This window comes from Nuphar pumila, chromosome 2 (assembly GCF_984573655.1).
Source record: "Nuphar pumila chromosome 2, dmNupPumi1.hap1.1, whole genome shotgun sequence".
In the NCBI taxonomy this organism is placed as follows: domain Eukaryota; kingdom Viridiplantae; phylum Streptophyta; class Magnoliopsida; order Nymphaeales; family Nymphaeaceae; genus Nuphar; species Nuphar pumila.
Genome location: NC_143250.1, coordinates 145,085,617 through 145,107,470, shown reverse-complemented (window position 1 = coordinate 145,107,470; position 21,854 = coordinate 145,085,617). Strand labels below are relative to the sequence as shown.

Genomic DNA, 21,854 nt, shown 5'->3' with positions numbered 1-21,854 from the left:
AATTTTTTATCTAGTAGAATGTAATTTACAACACTTGCTATTTAAAATAAACATAAATATCATAGAAAACCAATGGGGGGCTCCTACGTCACCTTGTGTTGGGACGTTGCCGCCAGTTCAAAACCCAATGGTATAGTTGTTTAACCGGCAGGGGTCTGCCTAACCCCAGCTTGCCTTTCAAAAAAAAATAGCATAGTGCAATTAATAAAGGAGTCCAAATGCGAGCTTAATTTTATATAAATTAACTCTTTATGATGAGCAAGCATGCTTTGTAGAACTTAATTAAAGATCAAGGATTCTGAATTTTTATAAAATATTCAAGCCTCCAAAAAAACCTTTTTTTTTATGTTTTTAAGAAACTTTCTTGTCAAAATTTAAAAACTTAACTAAATTACACTAGCCCAAGTCTACTGAGTGGCAGCAGTTCTTAGAGAAGGTTTTGAGTCCTTTGTCCCATGTTCGACTCCCATCGGGTGTATGAGGGATTGTTACGGGTGACTCTGTAAAGGCTTGGGTGTCGGTAGCTCCACCCAGGCTTACTTCACAGAGAGGCGATCCCATAAAGTGACTTGGTTCTCGTCATAAAAAAAAGATATAACTGCCTTTTTCTCTCTAGAAACTAAGAAAAACCTTTTATGAACAAATCCATCTCAGGTCACTAACTAACCAAATTAGCATTTTGGCTACAATATCACCTAAATTGTTTCAAACTTGTAAGCAATAGGATTTGAACCCTAAACTTGTTGCTTGCAGGCCCAACACTTCAACCATCTTCATTTTGCAATATAAAATATATGTAAAATATATTTATTATCAATAAACGAGCCGAGATGAACATTGGTTGTTCATGCTTGAGCTTGTCCAGTCTATTTCATGAGTTCTTTATGAGCCGAGCCATAAGAAGCTTATCTCGCATCCAACTCGCTAGTCACATGACCAGTTTCTCTCCCTAGAGATTAAGGGGTTGATTGTTTCATTCCTACCAATAAGAAAAGACTCTCTGAGGAAGGCGTCTCATGATGGAAAGGCCTATCTCATGTGTAAAAAAATGCATATGTAAATTCATTCATTGGGGGGGGAGGTGGGTTATGGATTTTCATAGGAAATGCATGATCAACTTGAAAAGAAACCCATGATGACTGTGAGCTCTATAGAAAAATGAAGTTGGTATGCTTGTTTGCATATGAAAACTAAGGGTTTCATATCTAAACCCTCATTTTCATGTATAAATTAGGTGAAACAAACAAAGCCCGAGGAAAATAACTTTGTTGCAAACACCACCCTAGGTACCTATTTCTTCACCGCTTGGGTCCCATAGGTGCTTGTGGTTCACATCGTTGGTGGACCAGCCAACCGACAATCTTGATGGCTCATAGCACTAAAAAGTTTTTGCTTTCTTTGTCAAGTAGAAGCAAAGAGAACATCATTGATTGGTATGGCAATTAAATCATAGTTTTTTTTACGAGAAAGCTGGGGTTAGGCATACCCTCACCAGTTATACAACTCATACCATTGGGTTTTGAACTTCCAACGTCCAAACACAAGGTGACATGCACTAACTGCTCCTACCAAACATGTGTTAAAAAATAATATGAAGTGAAGCAGAATACGGTTGTGATACAATTATACATATGAAGTGTGGTCAGGAACAAATAAGAAATAACACAAGTATAGAATGATAAAAAACCAGCATGCAAGCTTGTTGTATATATATATATATATATATATATATATTTAATATAAAATTGTAAGAAGTGAGGGAGAGAGGAGAGGAGGATAAGCCCATGAGAAGTGATAAGAAACAGGTTTTCCACTAAAGAGAATTGAGTTTCTCATATTTCAGAAGCGGGTTTCTCAAAGCTTTTCCTCCATTCAATAAAGGGAAGAGTTCCCCACTGCTAAGAAATCACACTTTCCCATGTAGAAAAAAAAACTTATTAATTATGAACTAATTTATCCTCTACTAATTGTGGGGTGAAAGTTATCAGGTTATAGGCTACAGCTAACTTGGTGCACTAATCTTTATTTTAAGTTGTGTTTAAACTTATACCGATTGGGAGCAAGACACACGAAGACATAGAATCTGTTTTGGATCTAATCTTGATATAATTATATTTGGATATTGAATGCTATTTTGGTTTCTTATTAAATCTTGAATTTAAGATCCATAGTAGAATTAGGGCTTTCTTTTTTTATAAATAATTTTATAGAGTTTGAATTGGAAGATGGATGATTGGTGATTATCAAGGTATTTTTAATTTTATGCAATAAATTCTTAATTTTCATCAATAGTAGTTATTCATAGTTTAGCATCTCACAATATAGATCAGAACGTGGTTCATGGTCCTGCTCTGGAGCATCCCTACATCATAAATCTCTATTCAAGTTAGATCTACGTGTGGATCCAGATCTGGGTCAAATCTTAATGATTGGAGGGTTAAGAAAGTGCAACATACCCTTGACATAGGAAAATATGGAGATGGTTAAATCAAGTAGGGACAAAGATTCATGTGCCTAACATGTTTACATATTTGGTTGCAACTTCACCTTAGGTGTAACGAGTTCAGGTTCTAGTATGTTCCTTTTCTCTTTCTACTTAAGCATCATTAGACACAAGCTCACTCACATAATAGGGCATCAAATGATTTCAACATCAAAGACGGAAATCTAAGCACAGCTCAGCAGCTCAAAAATAAGGGTAAGAAATTCAAGGGTGGCATTGTACCCCAGTACAGAAATTCATGGTGTCACAATCAAATTTCATCCTTTTGGTTCCCGACATTTCCTGTTGGGACACAAAATAACTGTTGGATGCAAATCATGCAACCCCACTATTAAACCACAATTTTAATTTTCCTTTTTTTTTTGCTCACTTGGAAATTCACTATGAAGTCCCCTTGCTCTATCCATACTTTAAACATGGCCCTGTTTCCTGCCTCTAGTCTTGAGCCACAAGTTTTCCTTGCACCTACCTGGTTTGGCCTTTTTCTCTGCCCCCACAAAATGCAGCAGTTTTTGCCTTTTTCTTCTTCCCCCTTTTCCATCTTTCCTCTTTTTTTCATTTCCAAAAAGAAGATATTAAAACCACATATGTCAAACTTGGACCACAAGAAAGAGAATTATAAAGGCCATGAGAACATTTAAAGCTTCCATCACAATTCACAAATTTTGAAGTTTTTCATTTAAATGGGGATTCCATTTTTTAATGGGAATGATGTTTATATTTAATATATCTACATGTCATCAAACCTGTGGGCTGTGGCTCACCAAAGTTTTCTGAAACCTGGTTATTATTTATTATGGATAACCAAGGCCTTGAGTAACTTTTTATATGGAAGACCCTGTATCTTTAATTATTAACAAAAACAATTTTTTTGACATTGGAAAGGAAGAGATTATGAACAGTGAGCAGTTACAAGAATCTTAACTTGAAATTATTAAAAATCTAGCATAGGATGGACGTTAGTCTCAGTATGACAAAACACAAGAAGTTATTGTAACGTTCAAAACATGCATGTGGTATCAAATTGAGGGTATTCTGATGTTAAGACTAATACAATAATCAAGAAAAATAGTTGGTTGCCACATAGGATGTTACGGAGAAAGAAAACAGATAAACCAACCAAGCGGCTGTTATTATTTAGAAAACTTTGTCATAACCCGTCCAAGCAAAAACTCTTAACAATAACTTGGCTAAACCTCAAAAGAACTTCAGCCATAGGCAAAAACTTGTACTGAGCGCCTCTTTAGCTAGAGTTTAACTCAGAACATCTGCTAGGGAACCAAAATAGCAGCTACCCATCTGCAACCATCAGGCAACCGGTGGGCATCTCAAGCTTGAAAATTCCTTAGACAGACCAGACTCTTGGAAACCCATCTGCCTTCTAGGCATCAACTTTGGAGGTGCCCAGCTGCTAATTTTAGCAGGAGGGTTGTCAATGTCTCTGCTAAAGATAGGGAAAGACACTGTGGTAACTCTCTGACATGAGGACAACCACTTGGACTGGATGTAAGAGGCCTTTCTCCATGGGGGTATGTGGAGGCCACTCTCTGTTAGGGACTTTTTGGCAGCAGAGCAGGCTAGAGAAATGACCTTGTTCAGTTTCTCCTCGGTCCCAACAAACACTGAAGGGAGAGTGTTAGATAACTGGGTGTAAGCTGCAGTTGGCCTTGCAATTTCAAACTGGGACCTAAAATCTATGTCAACTATCAACCTTTCTGGATGCTTTGCCTCATTCACCAACATGATGTCTATGTATTCATGAACACCTGTAGAACCAAACAGGATTAAATGAATCCACAAATCATAAAACAGAAAGAGAGAGAGTGTGATGTCAGACAACCTGCAACTCCAATTGTACATTTATACTGATATCATAATGAAAATCTTAGCTGCAGAATATATGATTTTCTAAAAAGAAAAGAAAAAGAGAAAGAGTAAAGAGAAACTGTCAGTATTCATAGGAAAATGTGAATAGTTTATTACTCTAGAGATAAGGATGTGATGGAACAGAGTAATTGCGCCAGAAGTCCTGCAACTGAGATTCTATACTGAGGATACAAGATCACCACCATCAACAATCTTTGTCAACAATAATGATGGGAGGACAAGGATACATCATCCTTTTAAAAGAAAAATGGGAAGCTACGACGAGAACAACCATGAATGAAACTACTTCCACCAAACATCTACCGGTCATGACCAGGGCTCCTCATGAACAAGAAAAACAACAGAGAATAAAGAACATTGGTGAATTCATGGCAGGAAATTAAGAGAAGGATTGGACTAACTTTTTATGATTTATGGTCTTCTCACTTCAAAGAAGAACCAGGAGCAGAGCAATATGGGGTGTTGATTAATCAAAATGATGAAGACAAAATATTGGAGCCCCCATGAACAGTAAATTTAGTGGTCTCACCAAAATCCATCAATCACATCCAATAAAAATTCAAAAGGAAGATATGAACACCAATGGTAAGCAGTATAAGTACCACCTCCAGGAAAATCTATAGAAGAAACCCATGATGATCTGCAGAGAGAAGCATCATAACCCTCCATCCTCATCCTTAGCATTAGTCCTTTCTTTACGCTGTACCTCCCTTCATTACCGCAGTGCCTCAAATACCTCATCACACTCTCATACACATCTTTCTCTGCCTCTGTAGTAGAACCAATGGTCCTCTGAAACCAAAGCCAAGCTAAATGAGCAAAAGACAAGAAGATCTTAAAAATAGTCCCATACAACAAAATACCAAACAAATTAAAAAAAAGAGACAAAACATAAGAACAAGAAAATTTTAAAAAAAGTGTTCAGGAAGAAAGGAAAGAACAAGTAGAAAACTTTTTAGTTGATTAAATGGACCTCTAATGTGAGGCATGTTTGGTCTTGGGGAAGGTGGGCATGTGAAGCTGGAGAGGAGATTTGGGTTGTTTCTGATTCAAGGAAGTCATGAACCATCCTAGAAAGTCTCTCTTCTTCTTCCTCTTCTTTCTCCTCTTCCACTCCCCCCATTTCTCTCTCTCTCTCTCTCTCTCTCTCTTCGTGCAAATGATACCAGTACGTTGATGGATTTTTTATTCTTTCAGGGTGGTGGGTACATGCATGCTCATAGACTATGACACGAGTCCCTCTCTCTTCCTTACTCGTGCACACCCACGAGCCCACATCCACACATAACAAACAGATGTATACCCCTGATGTCGTGTCATTCAACTAGTGTTGGTAAATCTCTCTCTCTCTCCAATTTATTGCGTTCCTTATGGTTCTTTGCCAGCTTCGGCCTCACATCACACCATGGAGAGAGAGAGATGAAGACCTCTTTATTTCCATCCCATCACATCATATATAGAGAGAGAAAGAGATCATGTAGAGAGAGAAAGAACCTTACCTCTTCGTTTCCATTTCATAACATCACGTAGAGATCAGTTGCAATATGATTGCACGAATGTTTGTGCATCAAGCACCTGATCACCCTCGATCTTTGGGGTCAGGCCTGTCAGTGGTGGGCCCAAATGCACAAATTTTGTGCCATGTGATTGCACCCGACCTAGCAATGTTGTCAGTATCGGTATCGGCCCTGAATCGTTTGGCAACCGATTCAGTTGTATACGACCGATACAAATACCGATACTCGAGAGAATCTTTATATATTATCTCAAAAATAATAATAAATTATTAGCTATCAATCATAACGTGATAGTGTTAAAATGATTAAAATAATTTTAAATAAAACAAATTTTATTTTTTGGTATTTTAACATTTATTAAAAATAGTTTATTCAGGCTTGCAATGTATCAATTTTCTGTTGGTATGATGTGTATCGGCCGATAAACACCGATACTGATAACATTGGCCTAAGCAGCTAGGCAGGCGGTTTAAGTTTAAATCTCATGGGTGTCAAAGCGTGGGCAAGGGGTAAAAGCCTATGAAATTTTACGCTGCCAGAACAAAAACCATAAGTACGGCAAGCAGAGCCAGCGTCACTAGATCTCTGATTCTGTGGGTGGTTTCTCCGTATAGATATTTAAAAAAGAAACATCATGCACAGAGTCTATCTCTCCATTTTCTTTCCATCTCATGACCATGCACCCTCGTCCCACTACGCGTGTTGAAAAAAAAAAAGAACTTGGTTCACTTTTATTTTAACCTCTATGTTCTGGCTTTATCCTATCCTTGTACCAAGTTTAATTAGTGCAAGAAAACAAAAAAAAAACTGGGCCGAATATTCCCATCACTGCTGCTTGTCACTGTAAGGCTTTGGAAGAGGTAATTTTTTTTTTAAATAGCCTTTTTAATCAATTAATTTAAAAAATACCTAATTTCAGTAATTACTTTTAGCAGCCTGTTTGTATGATTTGTTTTTCAAAGGTGGCTGAACCCTCGATTTCTCATCGACGGAACCTACTGTATGATGATGTTCTGATTCTAAAACGAAACGTTTATCTTTCCTCATAAGCATGGGATGCTCAAAGTACAAGCAAGTCCCTATACTGATAATGTGAATTCATGAAAGTGGAGCTGCTACTCCTAATTCACAGGGCAGTCCCATAACAACAAATGTTGGCTATATTTTTCACTCTCTTGTGCCTCTCCTAGTTTCAGTGCTGTTTGACATGTACCATTTTGTCAGAAGAGTAAAAAATTCAAGGAGAGTGCTAAAGTTTTCTTGGCCGTGGTGGGCAGGTGGGACCTCTCTTGATAAATGATGAAATTGGAGTAATTTTCCTAAATCGTAGGGCAGTCCCACTCCCATCACGATGAGTTCACGTCAGTGATGCAGAAACATAGTCGCCCTCCTGGCAGCATAAAAACTTCGAGTACTGGCTGTCAGATTACGAAAATGATAACTCCTGCGAGAATTGAACCCCACCGCCAGTATGAGAGCTGAGGCTTTTGGGGATATAAAAACTGCATTGTGTGTCTGATAATATGAGGAACTCAATGTTATATATATATATATATATATATATATGTGTGTGTGTGTGTGTGTGAGAGAGAGAGAGAGAGAGAGGAACTCAAAAACCAATATGGTCTTTACTCTTAGTGGCATACTCCAAGTTGAATATTTTGTTGTGTTGGTAAGGGTAGTTATGGATATCTAATCTGGGTCATCCCCTCTCATGCTTCACCAGATTTCAGAGTAAAGAACCATAGAAAAGCACACTTCCCAATTATCTGATTCTGTTATTTTTTTAGAGTAGTTCTCTGATTCTGTTAAGTAGCAGAGCGTTTGATAAGTCACTGGCTTGGTCAAGTTTATTTTTTCTCTGCAAAACTGGAGCAACTGTTAGTTTGGATGGGCCCACAGGTTTCAGCTTCTTGAGAATATAATACTAGTGACGCTTCCTACTGCATGTGTGACCAAAGACTTAAGTCCTTCCTTTTCACAATATTCACCTTTTACTATCTATACTGACAGTTTCTCTTTACTCTTTCTCTTTTGTTTTTTTTAGAAAATCATGTATTCTGGAGCTAAGATTTTCATTATGAGATCAGTATAAATGTATAAGTGTAGTTGCAGGTTGTCTGACATGACAATCTCTCTCTCTCTCTCTCTCTCTCTCTCTCTCTATATATATATATATATATATATATATATGGCAATTCTATTTTAAAACAAGCTCAAGACCATACATGGAATTAGACAAACTTTTTGCTGAGTACTTAATTAGAAGGCCCATTATTCAAGAGTTTAAGCATCATGATTAAGACTTAAGAATTCTGAGCCATCGATTTTTAAGCCTCAAAAAAATTTATTTATATGTCGTAATCGGCAGATCCGAGAGCCGGTTCCCATAAAACCGAGTATGTAGATCGCATGCATACAGTAAGATTTAAGAAAAAAAAGACAAAAAAACTTATGAAAATCTTAGTTTATACTCTAGTAAAATATAATTTCAGTAAACAACAATTTAGTTTCAGTTGGAATGGTTCAGTACTTACAATATATAGGATTAAAAACATTCTCAAGATTAAAAAAAAAATCAGAAAAGGAAACTATTTGTAAATTTTAAAAATAAAATTGAAGAAAAACTATTTGACAATACCTATAACCATCATTGCATCTCGCAATCAAGGGTCAAATGCTCATCAACCGCATGCAAGTCCTGATAAAGTTCTTAGTGAAAACCATCAAACCTCTTTAAGAAATTCCAGGAAAACCTTGAAAATTGATTGCAGTGAAGCTATATCAATAGAAGCATTGTAATCATGTATCCTAGAGAGATTTCTTATCAATTAAAAATTTAAAATTTAAAAACTGTAAGAAAATCTATATTATTGTCCGATAACCTTATTGAGTCCACATCTATGTCTGTGTCCGTATAGCCCAGCTTTTGACTCCACCTTGCAAGACAAGGTGCTGAAAACAAAGAATCTAGGGACAGCTCTGCTCATCTGGTAGGGGCAACTTGTTAATGTACTTAAGTCTGCAAGGACATCTTTCATCCAGTAGTGGCAACTTGTGAAAGTCATCAAGTTGATGGAACGTCACAGGTTCAAAACACATGGGTGGTATCCTTTGTTGCAAGGTCGAAGCTGAGTGTACTTCTCTGTGAGCAGGGAGACCTCAAGGGTTTTACCATCTGGAGGCCAGCCAATGTATGGTCTGAGATGGGGGATTATCCCTTGAATTATTCAAAAAAACTTAATGTAATTAAGTTGACACATCACTAGCTCAAAACCCACAGGTGCCTGTCCCTTATTGCAAGGCTAAAGCTGGATGTACTCCACGGTGAGCAAGGGAGACCTGGGGCTTTATGCCGTTGAACTCACTGAGCAAGGCAGTTTTCTGCAATTATCCTAAAAAAAAAAAAGACCCAAATTCTTACCAAGTATGATCTAGAATTAGCTTCATAGTCTGAAGCAAGATATTGAAAGTTTGTCTTGAAAGAAGCTTTTTGATATTTTATACGGATAAACCGGCAGGGTAAAACTCTGTGGGCTTACCTCTTGCCCCCAGTGAAAGAAACTTGCAGGAACCTTTATTGGATCTGTTAAAAGGCATTAGAAAGCAAAACTTGCATTATTGTCAGCCAACTTGTTATCTGCTCAATTCCATTTAAAAAAAAAGAACTTGTTATCAGATAAAAGATAGTTCAATAAGTACTCCCTAACAGGCCACATTCTGGGTATGACTATCGAGAGTTAGATATAACCCAACCCCAAATTCTAGAGCCATAAAATTGCTGCATTGACCTTTAACACAGAATCCCTACAAGTCAGCTGAGGATAACCAAGATGGTCCCCAAGGTGCCATTTGTGCGCACTCTGATCGGATTTGGATTTACTTAATCAGATTATTTTTGGATTCGGATAGGATTTAGATTTACTTAATCAGATTATTTTTGGATTTTGGATAGGATTCTAATCCGTATTTTTAGTTGGATCCAAGTCCGATTCAGATTCAAATCCAATCCAATACAAATCAAACTTTGACAGTCGATACTTCAGCCAAACTCACGCCAACTCGTGCAATTAGTGAGCAAGTCATCTAGGTCATTATGGGATGGTACACTAGATCACTCTATGGTATTGGTATGGGTACTTGGGATAGTTCATCTTTTTGTTCAAAGACATAAGCATTCATTCTATTAGAATGTTGAACAAGAATTGTAAGTGGTGTTGCTTGGCTGCACGACTGAAGAAATATGTTTTGGATTGAATTTGATAGCATCCAACTTTCCCTAGAATCTTTCTACTTCAAAAATCATGTCAATTCTCATGCAGGCAAAAACTTACCAAACGGGTGAATTTATAATCGTATTATCCAAAATCCATTGAGATACTTCAAACAGCCTCATAACATGCTAAATAGGTTTTTTTTTGGCAAATATGTGTTTGGCATGGCCGATAGATGTGTTTGGCATGGTCGATTTACTAGGGATCGACATCTGAATCATGGTTTTTCGTTGAAAATAAAAGATATTTGGAGCCTTGAAATTTTACAAAGATTTTGGACCATTAATTTTTTAAACCTTATAAAACGTGCTGAAGATATATATATATATATATATATATATATATATAGAGAGAGAGAGAGAGAGAGAGAGAGAGTAAAAAAATCAGCAGGGTTAAATACAGAGAAGAATGCCAACAATAAGTTTCATTCTCGCGCTTGCATAACTTGATTGTTTTTCTTTGCCCAGCAGGATTCAAGATGAAGGTGGCAACTACAACATAATACAAAATTTTGATTTAGAGCTCCCTATGAAATGAATAGTGGATAAGCAGCATTAAAGCTGCTGAACTTCAACTCTAATATTATTGATTTCATAGTGCATTAGCAGCCAATGATTAAAAAAATCAATAAAGATCAATGAGAAAAAGGAAACAAATTACACACTAGAGAGGGATACAGTAGGAAAAATGGGTGCAACTGTTGTAGTTGCATTGTCTGTCCAGTTAGTTTCACCCCAATGCCAAAGCATGCTTTCCCAGAAGCAGAAATCCTCGAAACAAATTTTTAACCGCGGGTCACTGATGTTCCTTCTCCAATGCCCGTCTGTGTAGCTCGCTTTCTCAGCCTGCCTTCGATCCCATTCTAGTCCTGCCTTCTGCTTCGATCGAAGCAAACAGAACTTTTGCAAGTTTTCAGGCATCAAGTCATGAACTTTCCACCATGTCTTATGTGCAACATCGCTTGCAAATTCATGCAGAATATCATTATTCCAATTGCAGTCATAATCGCGAAAGCACAACCAAGGCTTCAAGCCCAAGTAATGGAGAACATAAAGAACAGGGGGATCAGCTGCAAAAAGACGGGTCTTCAAATCCTTTTCCTCCTGATCACCTGACCAAAAATGCTTCAGAAAGTTCATATGTTTCGGCATCCTATGCCACCACGTAAATATTTCGTTAAGATAGCCTTGATCACCGCCATTATAAGATTCTATATCATTGATGTGATCCATTAGCAGTTGAAAGGTGCAGTTTGAAGGCTCAATGACCATGACACCAGAGTTGAAAAGGGTAGCATTGTTGCCAATGGCTGTGATCTCAGGCATTTCAAACAGGAAATCAATGTTTCTTAGGATAAGGAGGTCTGCATCTATAAAAATTATCTTGTCGTAGTCAGTCAGCTGCCATAGACGAAATTTGCTGTAGTTCCACTCGTTATAAGCATCCTGCTCTGCTTTGGGATTTCTGATCCTCTGAATTGTTCGGACTTTCCAACCAGCAGCTTCTAGACCACTTCTGTGATGTGTGCTGATAGTTTCGTCGACAAGTATTACAAGGTCTCTTGTGGAACCGGTTAATCGTATGCTTTGAGCAGCAGCGATCGCACCACAGACATATATATGAGCAGAATGAAGAATTGTTGCATACGCCTCCCGATGCATGTTTCCGTGGTACAATCTCTCTGTACATACAAAATCACAACTGATAGTGATAGCATTGTCAAGAAGAACTCTATGGCTTTCAACAATTTTCATATTTAGTGAGGCAAGAGGAACAAAGATGACACCAAAAGTATGAAGAATTTTCTTATGAGAAGAAAAACAGCTGATTTGCAAAATATTAATAAAGTTTTCCAGAACTCTGTCAGAAAAACTAAATAAGCTCTGGAGCAATTACTAAACAGGTAAGGCTGGGATGAGTCATCCAGTAGATGAACAGTATCAGAATATACATGCACAAAATCGATAAATACTCCAATAAATATGCATTCTTGTGTGTCTGCATGAACCGCTCCCAAGGGAGGGGCCCAAGTTCAAACTTGAATGAGATTAGGCATTTTAAATAGCTTCACTTTGGAATTAACATAGTGGAACCACATTTTCAGATCGTCCTAAAACTTGGAAGAAGTCAACAATTTACCTCTTCACTTCATGGTGAATCTAAGCTCAGATTGGAGCCAAGTCAAACATGATCTACCAAGGTTTTTTCTTTGTCCTTCCTAAAAGTAAAGTTTTTAAGCACAGTATAAAAGAAAATGTAAGAGAGAGCCTGATGTATTAGGAGAATCAAAGAATAGTTTTACTGTTTTAACTTCAAAAAAGGATAGGGAGAGTTGGATTATCTCTCTACATGTTACACAAATCCATTGGGCACTATATTCCTGAAAGCTTATAAACAACATAATCCATAATGGGCGAGTGCACACACACACACACACACACACACACACACACACACACACACATATATATATATATATATAGGTGCCATGCCATTTTTGAAATTGTCATAAAAAGCAAATAAAGAATTGGGACCATACTACTCTACTTCACCTTTGAAAGTTGTTAGATAGATTTATGAACTAATAATTATAGATTTCTCAACTAACCATCATATTATTTTAGTAATTTCAATTTCTTAGAACACAAATAGTGAACCTGTGAGTTCCATTCCCCCAATGCCACAACCACAATCAAAGCTATCATCAGGTACAGGAATCAATTCCTCTTCCTAAGATCACACAACATCTGACTGGAAGGAACTTGATAATTTCCCAAGGAGCTTTCCTCTAGGATATTGATTCAGATAGTGGGAAAATAGAAGGTGCTAATAATTTTTTCATGTTATCATACAATGCAACCATAGAAGGACAAATACCATATATTAGAGTTCAACAAACCTTGGGATTTAAGTGGCACTGAAAGTTCACAGGACCCAAAAGGAAGCTGGAGTTTTTTCTGTAAAATGCTCAAGTCAGGCTTGTATACCCATATGTTACCATCATGAACGATAAGTTCCTTGCACATAAAGAGGTTTGGTATAGGCCAACAATCTGTTACAAATAGCACATGAACTGCATTGCCTACCAAAGATGCAGCAAGTTTTGCAGCTGTAAGCTGCAGATGCAACCGTGCTACATCTCTCGACCAGTTTTTTGCTGATCTTAGGCAAGGAAGTTTTACAGCAATAAGACCGAGTTGTAACCTTTTGGGGACCACTGACATTGGCATTGATGGACAAACTGGCACTTCGGACTCTTCTTCTTCATCAATCCATTCAGGATACAAAGTCTCCCATGTAACATCAGATCTTATATGATCTACTGATAATGTAACAGATTCTACACCTGCGAGGATTTTCTGCCACTGATTAACCTCACTGCTGTTAAAATTCAACAACCCAACCACCTGATGTTCATCTAACTTGATCGTTTTCTTCAAAACTTTTGAAATCTGGATCCAGTTAATATCTAAATTTGATATATATCGCGTATCAGTGAATGCCCTTTCCCATAACCACCCAACATCGACAAATCTTGACCTGAAAAAATGGATAGCCCTGTTAGATGTTTGCACTTGATTTTAATGTACTAAGGGTGCAATAGTGCCAAGAAGGCAAAGGACACCCAAAAGATAACAGGTAAAATCTGAAAAGTGGTATCTTTCTAGCTATTTTCTTGCAAGACCATTATTGAGAGACAATGTAACCAACAATAAACAACCAAAATTATTAATAACTAGGAATCATAGATCTAGCAGCACAGGCCAGATGGAAATGGTTAAGATGGCATACCTGGAAGTGGATTTTGTAGGATTATCATAATAATTTGCAGCTGGAGAGTAGAGCACGGATACAAAAGTACAGAATATGATACAGACAAGAACAATCTTTAGAGAAAGAAACTTGCAGTTTGAACTCCTGTCTTGTATGGAACCATGACTAGACTTGTCAATGTCCTTAAAATCCTTAGTCCTCTGAAATCTTCTCTTGTTCATGTCATCACCAGATCCACTGTAAATGAAGCAAACCATTATTGATGTGATAAAAAGATGCAGCTATTATATGGACATATGAAAGACATGGAAATGATAAGTGATGCACAACATAAAGTGTATAACGTGCATGCATGCATGTGTGAGTGCAACATTTTTCTTTGTTAACAAAGGGCAGTTAATTAATAACTAACAGCTCCACCTTACTCCTTTTTTTCTCAAATTAGAAAATATAGGGAATAACACCCGTGAGACTCAAACCCAAGACCTTTCAGTTATGAGAGTGCGACCTAACTGTCCAGCTATCTTATTCAACCCCCACAATATTACAATCCCTTTGTTAGTAATGAAACTGGCAATAATGTGGCATCATATACATGTGTGGCAACTGGTGTCTGTCAAAGCCATATAGCCAGTATCAGATCTATTGAATAGCACAAGAAGATTTTGGTTGGGTGTTGCTTGCAGCAAAGAACAGCCTCTATCACCACCTCCAAATTACTCTCAATAGATACTTTTCTCATACCTCATTTTCCTACAGAATATCGTCATTCTATGCCCTTAAGCCCTGACTCAAGTTGCAATCAAGAAATTTACATGTTCACCCAACACTAACACCATTATGATCTCACATAATGCCCTCCAAAGTCCAAACAGCCACCCAGGCTGAGAAGTCCCATTCATATTGAGCTGAACTCATCTTCTGCTCAGTGCTTTTCCCCCTATGTCAGACGTCCCACAAGTATTAGTTTTTTACATCAGACCCGGTGAGCTCTTCAACCATAGATTTTTTTTTGGGTATTTCACCTTCTCGTTCAATATACAAACATATTCCAACTAGAATTCCCTCCATGACGAATACTAATCAACACCTAAATGGAAATATATCCAACTAACGCGATCATGTAGACCGACAATGATTAATAAAGTCCATCTTGATTTAATACTGAAATCACCCAAAAACCCAACTTTATACATGCACCATTATCATTGATAAATCATTATACCCAAAGATCTTTAAACATAATCTGTTGAAATTGATGTGGATCAAGAGAGAGAGAGAGAGCTCACAGTGACCCTGATTGTCGATGCCTGTGCTCGTTAGAATTGAGCAGTGCACCAAAGGGCCCTCTCATTCTGATGCAGTTTCAGCAGGTGAAGGCATCAACCGATCTGATTTTCATTATAACAGTGAGTACTCAAGGAACAAAGTCCAGCAGAAACAAGTTACTACATAAAAAGATTCATGGAACAAAAAAAACAACAGAACCCAAATATCAGAAAGAACTAATCAAGCATAAATTTAACAAAAGAAGACCAATCTCTAACAGTAAGAAATCCACCATCAGGAACCTTCAACCAGGAGAACGAAAAACCAATTTCAGAAAACGACCAAGCATGGGATCACACTATTACATCAAAAACAAACCCAAACCATCTTTTTCTAAAGCACCAAAGGACCAAAACAATCGAACCATACACACATTACCCTCCTAACCACATAATCCCAAGAGAAAACAGAAAACAAACTAAACTCATAGAAGAAAAAAGAGGAAAAAACTTAAAGTTGTACCTTAGAAACAACAAGATGAGGGGCACACATGCATGGGCACACAATTCTTTAAGAAGCAAGATTACCCACAAAATCAAATCAGAGTAGCAGAAACCCGCATCTGAAAAACTGCTCAAGAACAAGATTCTTGTGCATAATTTGCTAGAAACAAGAGAACTCAGATCCTAAAGAAAGATTCCAATAAATAGGCATCTCATGCAAAGATGAAATCACAGACCCAAAAAGGGAAGGAGATCCGAAGAATTAATGACCTCTCAATGGAAACAATGGCAAACTGTAGTTGGTAGAGAGAGAGAGCCGAAAGTAATTCAACATTACCACTCATGAAGATCAACAAAATGTTGAACCCATGAACTGAACAAGAGCAAAGGCCAAAACAAATAAAGAAAGCACAAGAGAAAAGAACATCAGACAGAGAGAGATGGGTGAACCAACCTGTGGGTTTAGTAGTGGTTGAGAAGATCCATTCAAAATAAGCACCCGAACTTATTTAGATAAGAAATATTGGAGGAGAAAATGAAAGCTTGAAATAAATGACTGCACTGAAGCAATTGGGAAGTTATCATTGATTAAAAATATAATAATTTTTTGGGAGATAAGTAAAAATAATTTACTGCGTGGTCAATGGTATCCTTTGGACATTGCACAGCAAGAATCTAGAATGATTTATTTTAATCATTGTTAATTTACAATATTGCCCTAAGAATTGGTAAAGCTTTCTAAAATAGTATTGCCCATGCTGACCTTCATTGTGAGCCTAGTCAGGATGGCACTGGGTTCGGTCTTGAATGGTTCTACATTGTGAGTTGCCATGTGATCCAGCTAAGACAAGGTTTTGAAATGTGTTGGTTTATTGGGGGTATAACAAACAAGATTGGTATTGTTAATATGGGTCGGTCCACATCAACTTGAGCTGCAGTGTGAAGTTTTCTTATGAGATTGAGGCACATCAGCCATACATTAGCTCGGTCAAACTAGTTTGCTCAAGCCAAATCTGAGCTAGTTGAACAATTCATGATTAAGTTGCAAAGTTGCAGAATGAACCTAGATCACGAAGTAGTGTCTAGTTCAATGAACCATCGATCCTGAGCTCATGAGCTGAATCTGAGTCTAGTGCTTTAGTCAATTGATGCCCTGGCCTAGTCAAATGAGTCCGACACCTAATTTGAGATGCCAACCAAGGTCTTGGAAAAACAGAAATGGTAGTTTTGTAATTTTAAGAAGAATCCTGTGCCATTGTATATTTGGACACTCGTCGTCATCAACAATGGAGCGAAGGTCGTTGCGATGCAACAATAATTTGATGACGAAAATACCCTCGTTCTAAATAAAATATTACGCATTTTTTTTTACTGTCCTAACCCAAAAAACACAAATAGCTTCTACAGTTTTACACATGCTTTTGGATATTTTCAATGTCCAAAATACCCCTTGACCAGGTGGGAAAAGGCGATCTTCAGATCGGATCGGGTTAGATACCCAACATGGATCCAACCCATTGGAAAATTTAGTCAGATACACTCCTTCCAATTAGGGGTGGCAATCGGGTCGGGTTGGCGTGTCAGCATACCTCAACCCGAACCCGACCCGTTTATTAAACGGGTCGGCTGTGGCAAACACGAACCCGACCCGTTTAATAAACGGGTAACCCGACACGACCCGCCAACCCATTTAATAAATGGGTTGGGTCGGGTAAACAGGTTTTCAGGTTGGCGGGTCGGGTTGGCGGGTCGGGCAGACGGGTTGGCGGGTTGACCCACCCGCCTAACCCGTTTATTAAACGGGTCAGCCGGGTTGGCGGGTTGGCATACCCCCAACCCGAACCCGACCTGTTTAATAAACGGGTTACGCGGGTCGACCCGTTTATTAAACGGGTTGGCTTAAGCCCAACCCTAACCTGCCTAAGAGGCGGGTTAGCAGGTTGGCGGGTCGTGTCAGAAATTGCCACCCCTAGGTCCAATGATTAGCGGGATTAAAAAGTTTGCACATTGTATAAGTGGGCCCCAAGCCGTGAGTTCCCATTCAATTGGGTCTTGGATTCAAAAGCATTGATCCCAACACAAAATGACTTCTTCATAAAAAAAAGTCACCGCCCAAGTTTGCCATTCCTTTTTATAACTCGTGTAAGTATATGTAAGACATAGCTACCGGTTTATCCAGCCAAGAAAACATAAAAATAATTGAAAATTTAATAAGTATAAATATAAACATATTTTTTTAAATACCAAAGTCTAACTTGGTCATCTTTCAATGTATTTTATTATATCACAAACTTAATATGAAATATAATACTTGAGAGAATTGGGAAGAAATTAAATGGAAGCAGTACTTGAGGGTACAATGGCTCAATTGAGACGACCAGAACACCAAATGCTTCCATCTAAAGGCCTTCCATAGAAGGAGACTGAATCTCTTATCTCTTCTTCGGATTGGTGATAATGCATACACAAGAAATGATATCATGATATATGAATCCCTTGATGAAAGGGATGAGGATAAAAGTATAACAAAGATAAAAAGGTTACAACAAACGTAACCTTCTATCTTGTTTTAGAAGGTAGGAGTGAGGGATAAGATAATGATATGCATTGATACTCCCCTTCAAGTTGATGGCTGTAGGTCTGTCCTAGTCACAATGTGCATTGAGTTTTTGTTCACTATTGGACAATAACAAAATCCCTTTGCCTGGCAATGATTTGAAGTAACGTATGGCTGAATCGTAGTGTGGTACCCAAGGTTCTTGCATGAATTAACTTAGGATGTGAATTGGGTAAACCATGTTGGGTTGTGTCATTATTAGATAAATGAGGCAAACTACGAATCGTAACCTTTGACCCCCATGAAAAACTTTGCAAGTTTAGCTCTAAGGAGACCGTCATTGTTCAATATATCAAGTGCATGTTTTTGTTGACTCAAAAAAAATCCTGTGGCTACCTCAACACCCAAAAAATATTTCAAGTGCCCAAAGTCTTTTAAGTGAAATCTTGAATAAAGATACACTTTGATAGGGAAAATGCCTTGGACATGCTTATAACGATGATGTCATCAATGTAAAGCAATATAGCTATGAACTTGGATCCAATCCTTTGAGTGAAAAGTGTGTATTCTGCTGAAAATTTAATAAAAATTATTTTCTTAAGAGCCGAGGTCAGTTTGTTAAACCAATTTTTAGAAGATTGTTTAAAGCCATATAATGATTTATTGAATCGACATACTTGATGTTCCCCCTTTGCATTATAATCCCCGTGGCAACTGCATGTAGAACTCTTCATGGAGATCTCAATGGTAGAGTACCCAAGTTGTTGATTGACACAAGAGCCAATAAACACCTCATAGTGGTAAGTTTGGCCACTAGGGCAAAGGTTTCATGATAATTAAAACCTTTTATCTATATATAACCCTTTGTCACTAACAAACAACAACAACAACAACTACGCCTTCATCCCAAAACAATTGGGGTTGGCGATATGAACCAACAAAGAAAATCATTTTGGGTCTTCCACATGAACCCTTTGTCACTAAGTGGGCTTTATATTGTTCAATATATCTATATGCCCGATGTTTAACTTTATAGACCCATTTGCAGTTTATGGATCGATTGAGAGGTAAAGGGACTATGGTCTAGGTATTGTTCTCTTCCAAAGTTGTGAGCTCAGAAGACATGGCATCACGCCAATGAGAATGCTTAACTGCCTAATTGAAATTGCATGGTTCAGTGTCAAGTAAAACAACGGATACAAACGCAACATGTGAAGGAGAGAAGTGAGAAATAAGTAGGAAATTGAAGATGGGACAAGGTGTACCTGAAGCCAGTTAATTGGTAGCAGACGGTAAGGCTTACATGGGCGTAGTTAATACCAAAGAACACGTATAGTATGTTAGGTAAGTGGGTTTGTAGTGGATTTTGGTGGATCGAGAATAATACAAACCACAATGATCAGACTTTGGCCGAGCACACCACTTTCTCATGTTACAATTGAATGATTGGACTAAAGGTTCATATCTCTCTCTCTCTCTCTCTCTCTCTCTCTCTCTCTCTCTCAGAACTGGATCTTAGATTTAGTTAAAAAGTGACTCTTTTTTTAGCTTACGTTTGGGAACAGTGTTGGGGAGATTTGCAAGGAGTCGAGAATAATACAAAAACTGGACTTCAAAAGAAATGGTTTTCAAAGGAATTGTTTCAGGCTTTCAAATCTTATGATTCATCACCAGTTGTAGGTGAGTGTAGTTGTAAGCCTCTTGAGTGCACCATTATTACAGTCAATAATGAGGTAAAATATACGATTCAGTGAGGTACATGGGGTAAAAAAAATTGAACCATGCATCCGAAATTTAGTAACCCGCGGTAGTCCTTGTGATGCAAGGAGTTGTAAATACATCTTCTTTATTAGAGGAGTTGAATTTTGAAATTTCTAATATTTAAAGTTGGTTGATTCTCAACTGAGATTCAAGTTTCTTTCTCTCAAACACAGTTCAGATCCGTTTGGACCCTACCACATCATGTAACCGTGTTTTACACCCTCCCAACTCCTCTGGTATCCTTCTCCCAAATAGAGCATCATAGAAAAGAGGATCTCTTCCACAAGAGGGGTGAAACAAACATTTCTATGAAAAATATGTGGTGGGCCCAAATAAAAAAACAGTTTTACTCTCAAAATCAGTTCATACCTTACTCCCTGAGGAATCATTTTCCCTTCTTAATGTCCCTTTCAAGGGGACAAAATCACTTTCCTCAGGTGTAACAAACGCCCCTTAAATTATGAATTTGGATTTGCCTTTGATCGCCAACATCTTGTCCTTGACCAAGAAATACATGGACAAATTGGGTATTTGGAGTCTCCAGAATGGATGCTCTTCACCCAACTCTTGGAAGACCTCAATCTTTACGATTAGGCTACACCAACCAATATGGTTCACGATAAGCACATGTAAGTGGTGACGTGGAGTGCTTACACGTCACATGGAAACCTTGCACCAATCGCTACGTCTTCAACTATCACCAATAGGGATAGGGATGGCAGTGGGGCGGGGCGGGGGACAAGGTCTCCACCCCCGCCCCGCCTCAAAATTAGAACCTCCATCCCTGCCTCCATCCCCGGCCGGGATGGATTTTAACCTCCACCCCGCCTTCATCCTCGTTTCATGTCCTCCATCCCCCGTTCAAACCGGAATGAGGCGGGGCGGGGCAGGGATGAGGCGAGAAAAAGTAGCAGGGGCAGCGTGGGGATCGTGGCCGGGTGGGGAAAAGGGTACGTCCATCCCCGAACGAGGATGGATTTTAACCTTCGTCCCCGCCTCCATCCCCGTTTCATACCCTTCATCCCCGGTCCAAACGGGGCGAGGTGGGGCGGGGCCCCGCTTTCCCCCCGGTTCACTGCCATCCCTAATCACCAAATGCTCAATTATAAACATTTTGACTATGGGTTATATCTTTTGTTCTAAGTCTTGTTTGGATAGACACCAGCTCCCGTTGCCAGAGTGGCAGCTGGCCCGGGGAGAAGGTGCTTACTAGGGGTGTCAAAGGATCGGGTTTGCCCTAACCAAACTCCATAGGGTCCGGGTATAGTGATAAATAAGAAGACCCAATTAAGCCTTGGGTTCCGATCCGAAGATCTGATAATTACATGGATCTGAGTATAGTTTGTAAAATTTTATACCAGACCCAGGCCTGACTCGAGTTCCTATTAAGACCCACAATTTTTCAATGTACAAATGATAAAAGAATATTGTTTTACCGGGTATGACCCTGGTCTGGTTCATGTAGTTTTTATGTGGTCCTGGTATGATTTCTCTTATGCTGGGTCTGATTACACTCGGGTCCCAACCCGATACCATACCCAAAAATCGGAGCCAGGTCTGGTTCCACCTGGGTCCAAACCAAACCCGACCCATTGGCACCCTTAGTGCTGACCCATTAGTCTTAACTAGTGGGCTCCATAAGGGCTTGGATATCCCTGACCGCACTAGAGATTTAGTTTGCAGAAAGAGGAAAAAAAAATCTGGTTAGGATAACCATGGGAAAAAGTCCCAAAATGACAAAAAACTTGGGGATAAGAAGTTGAAAGTTGAGGAAACGTGGAGTGGTGCCAATCTACCCTTCACTTTTTG

The 21,854-nt window shown here is 38.5% G+C and overlaps 2 protein-coding genes across 2 annotated transcripts; both read right to left on the bottom strand.

The window, feature by feature from the left end:
• Window positions 1–3,811: 3,811 nt before the first annotated feature.
• Window positions 3,812–5,668, bottom strand: LOC149847468 (uncharacterized). Its single transcript, XM_089994104.1, has 3 exons — window positions 5,645–5,668; window positions 4,993–5,182; window positions 3,812–4,269 (listed from the first exon to the last, which is right to left on the bottom strand). Exons 1-3 carry the CDS (start codon window positions 5,666–5,668, stop codon window positions 3,812–3,814), a joined length of 672 nt encoding a protein of 223 aa, XP_089850230.1.
• Window positions 5,669–10,617: 4,949 nt separating this feature from the next.
• Window positions 10,618–16,083, bottom strand: LOC149847467 (putative UDP-glucuronate:xylan alpha-glucuronosyltransferase 3). The gene is made up of 5 exons (XM_089998432.1): window positions 15,747–16,083; window positions 15,245–15,346; window positions 13,974–14,192; window positions 13,081–13,721; window positions 10,618–11,862 (listed from the first exon to the last, which is right to left on the bottom strand). The coding sequence occupies exons 2-5, from the start codon at window positions 15,307–15,309 to the stop codon at window positions 10,838–10,840; spliced, it is 1,950 nt and encodes a 649-aa protein (XP_089854558.1). The 5' UTR covers window positions 15,310–15,346; window positions 15,747–16,083; the 3' UTR covers window positions 10,618–10,837.
• Window positions 16,084–21,854: the final 5,771 nt, after the last annotated feature.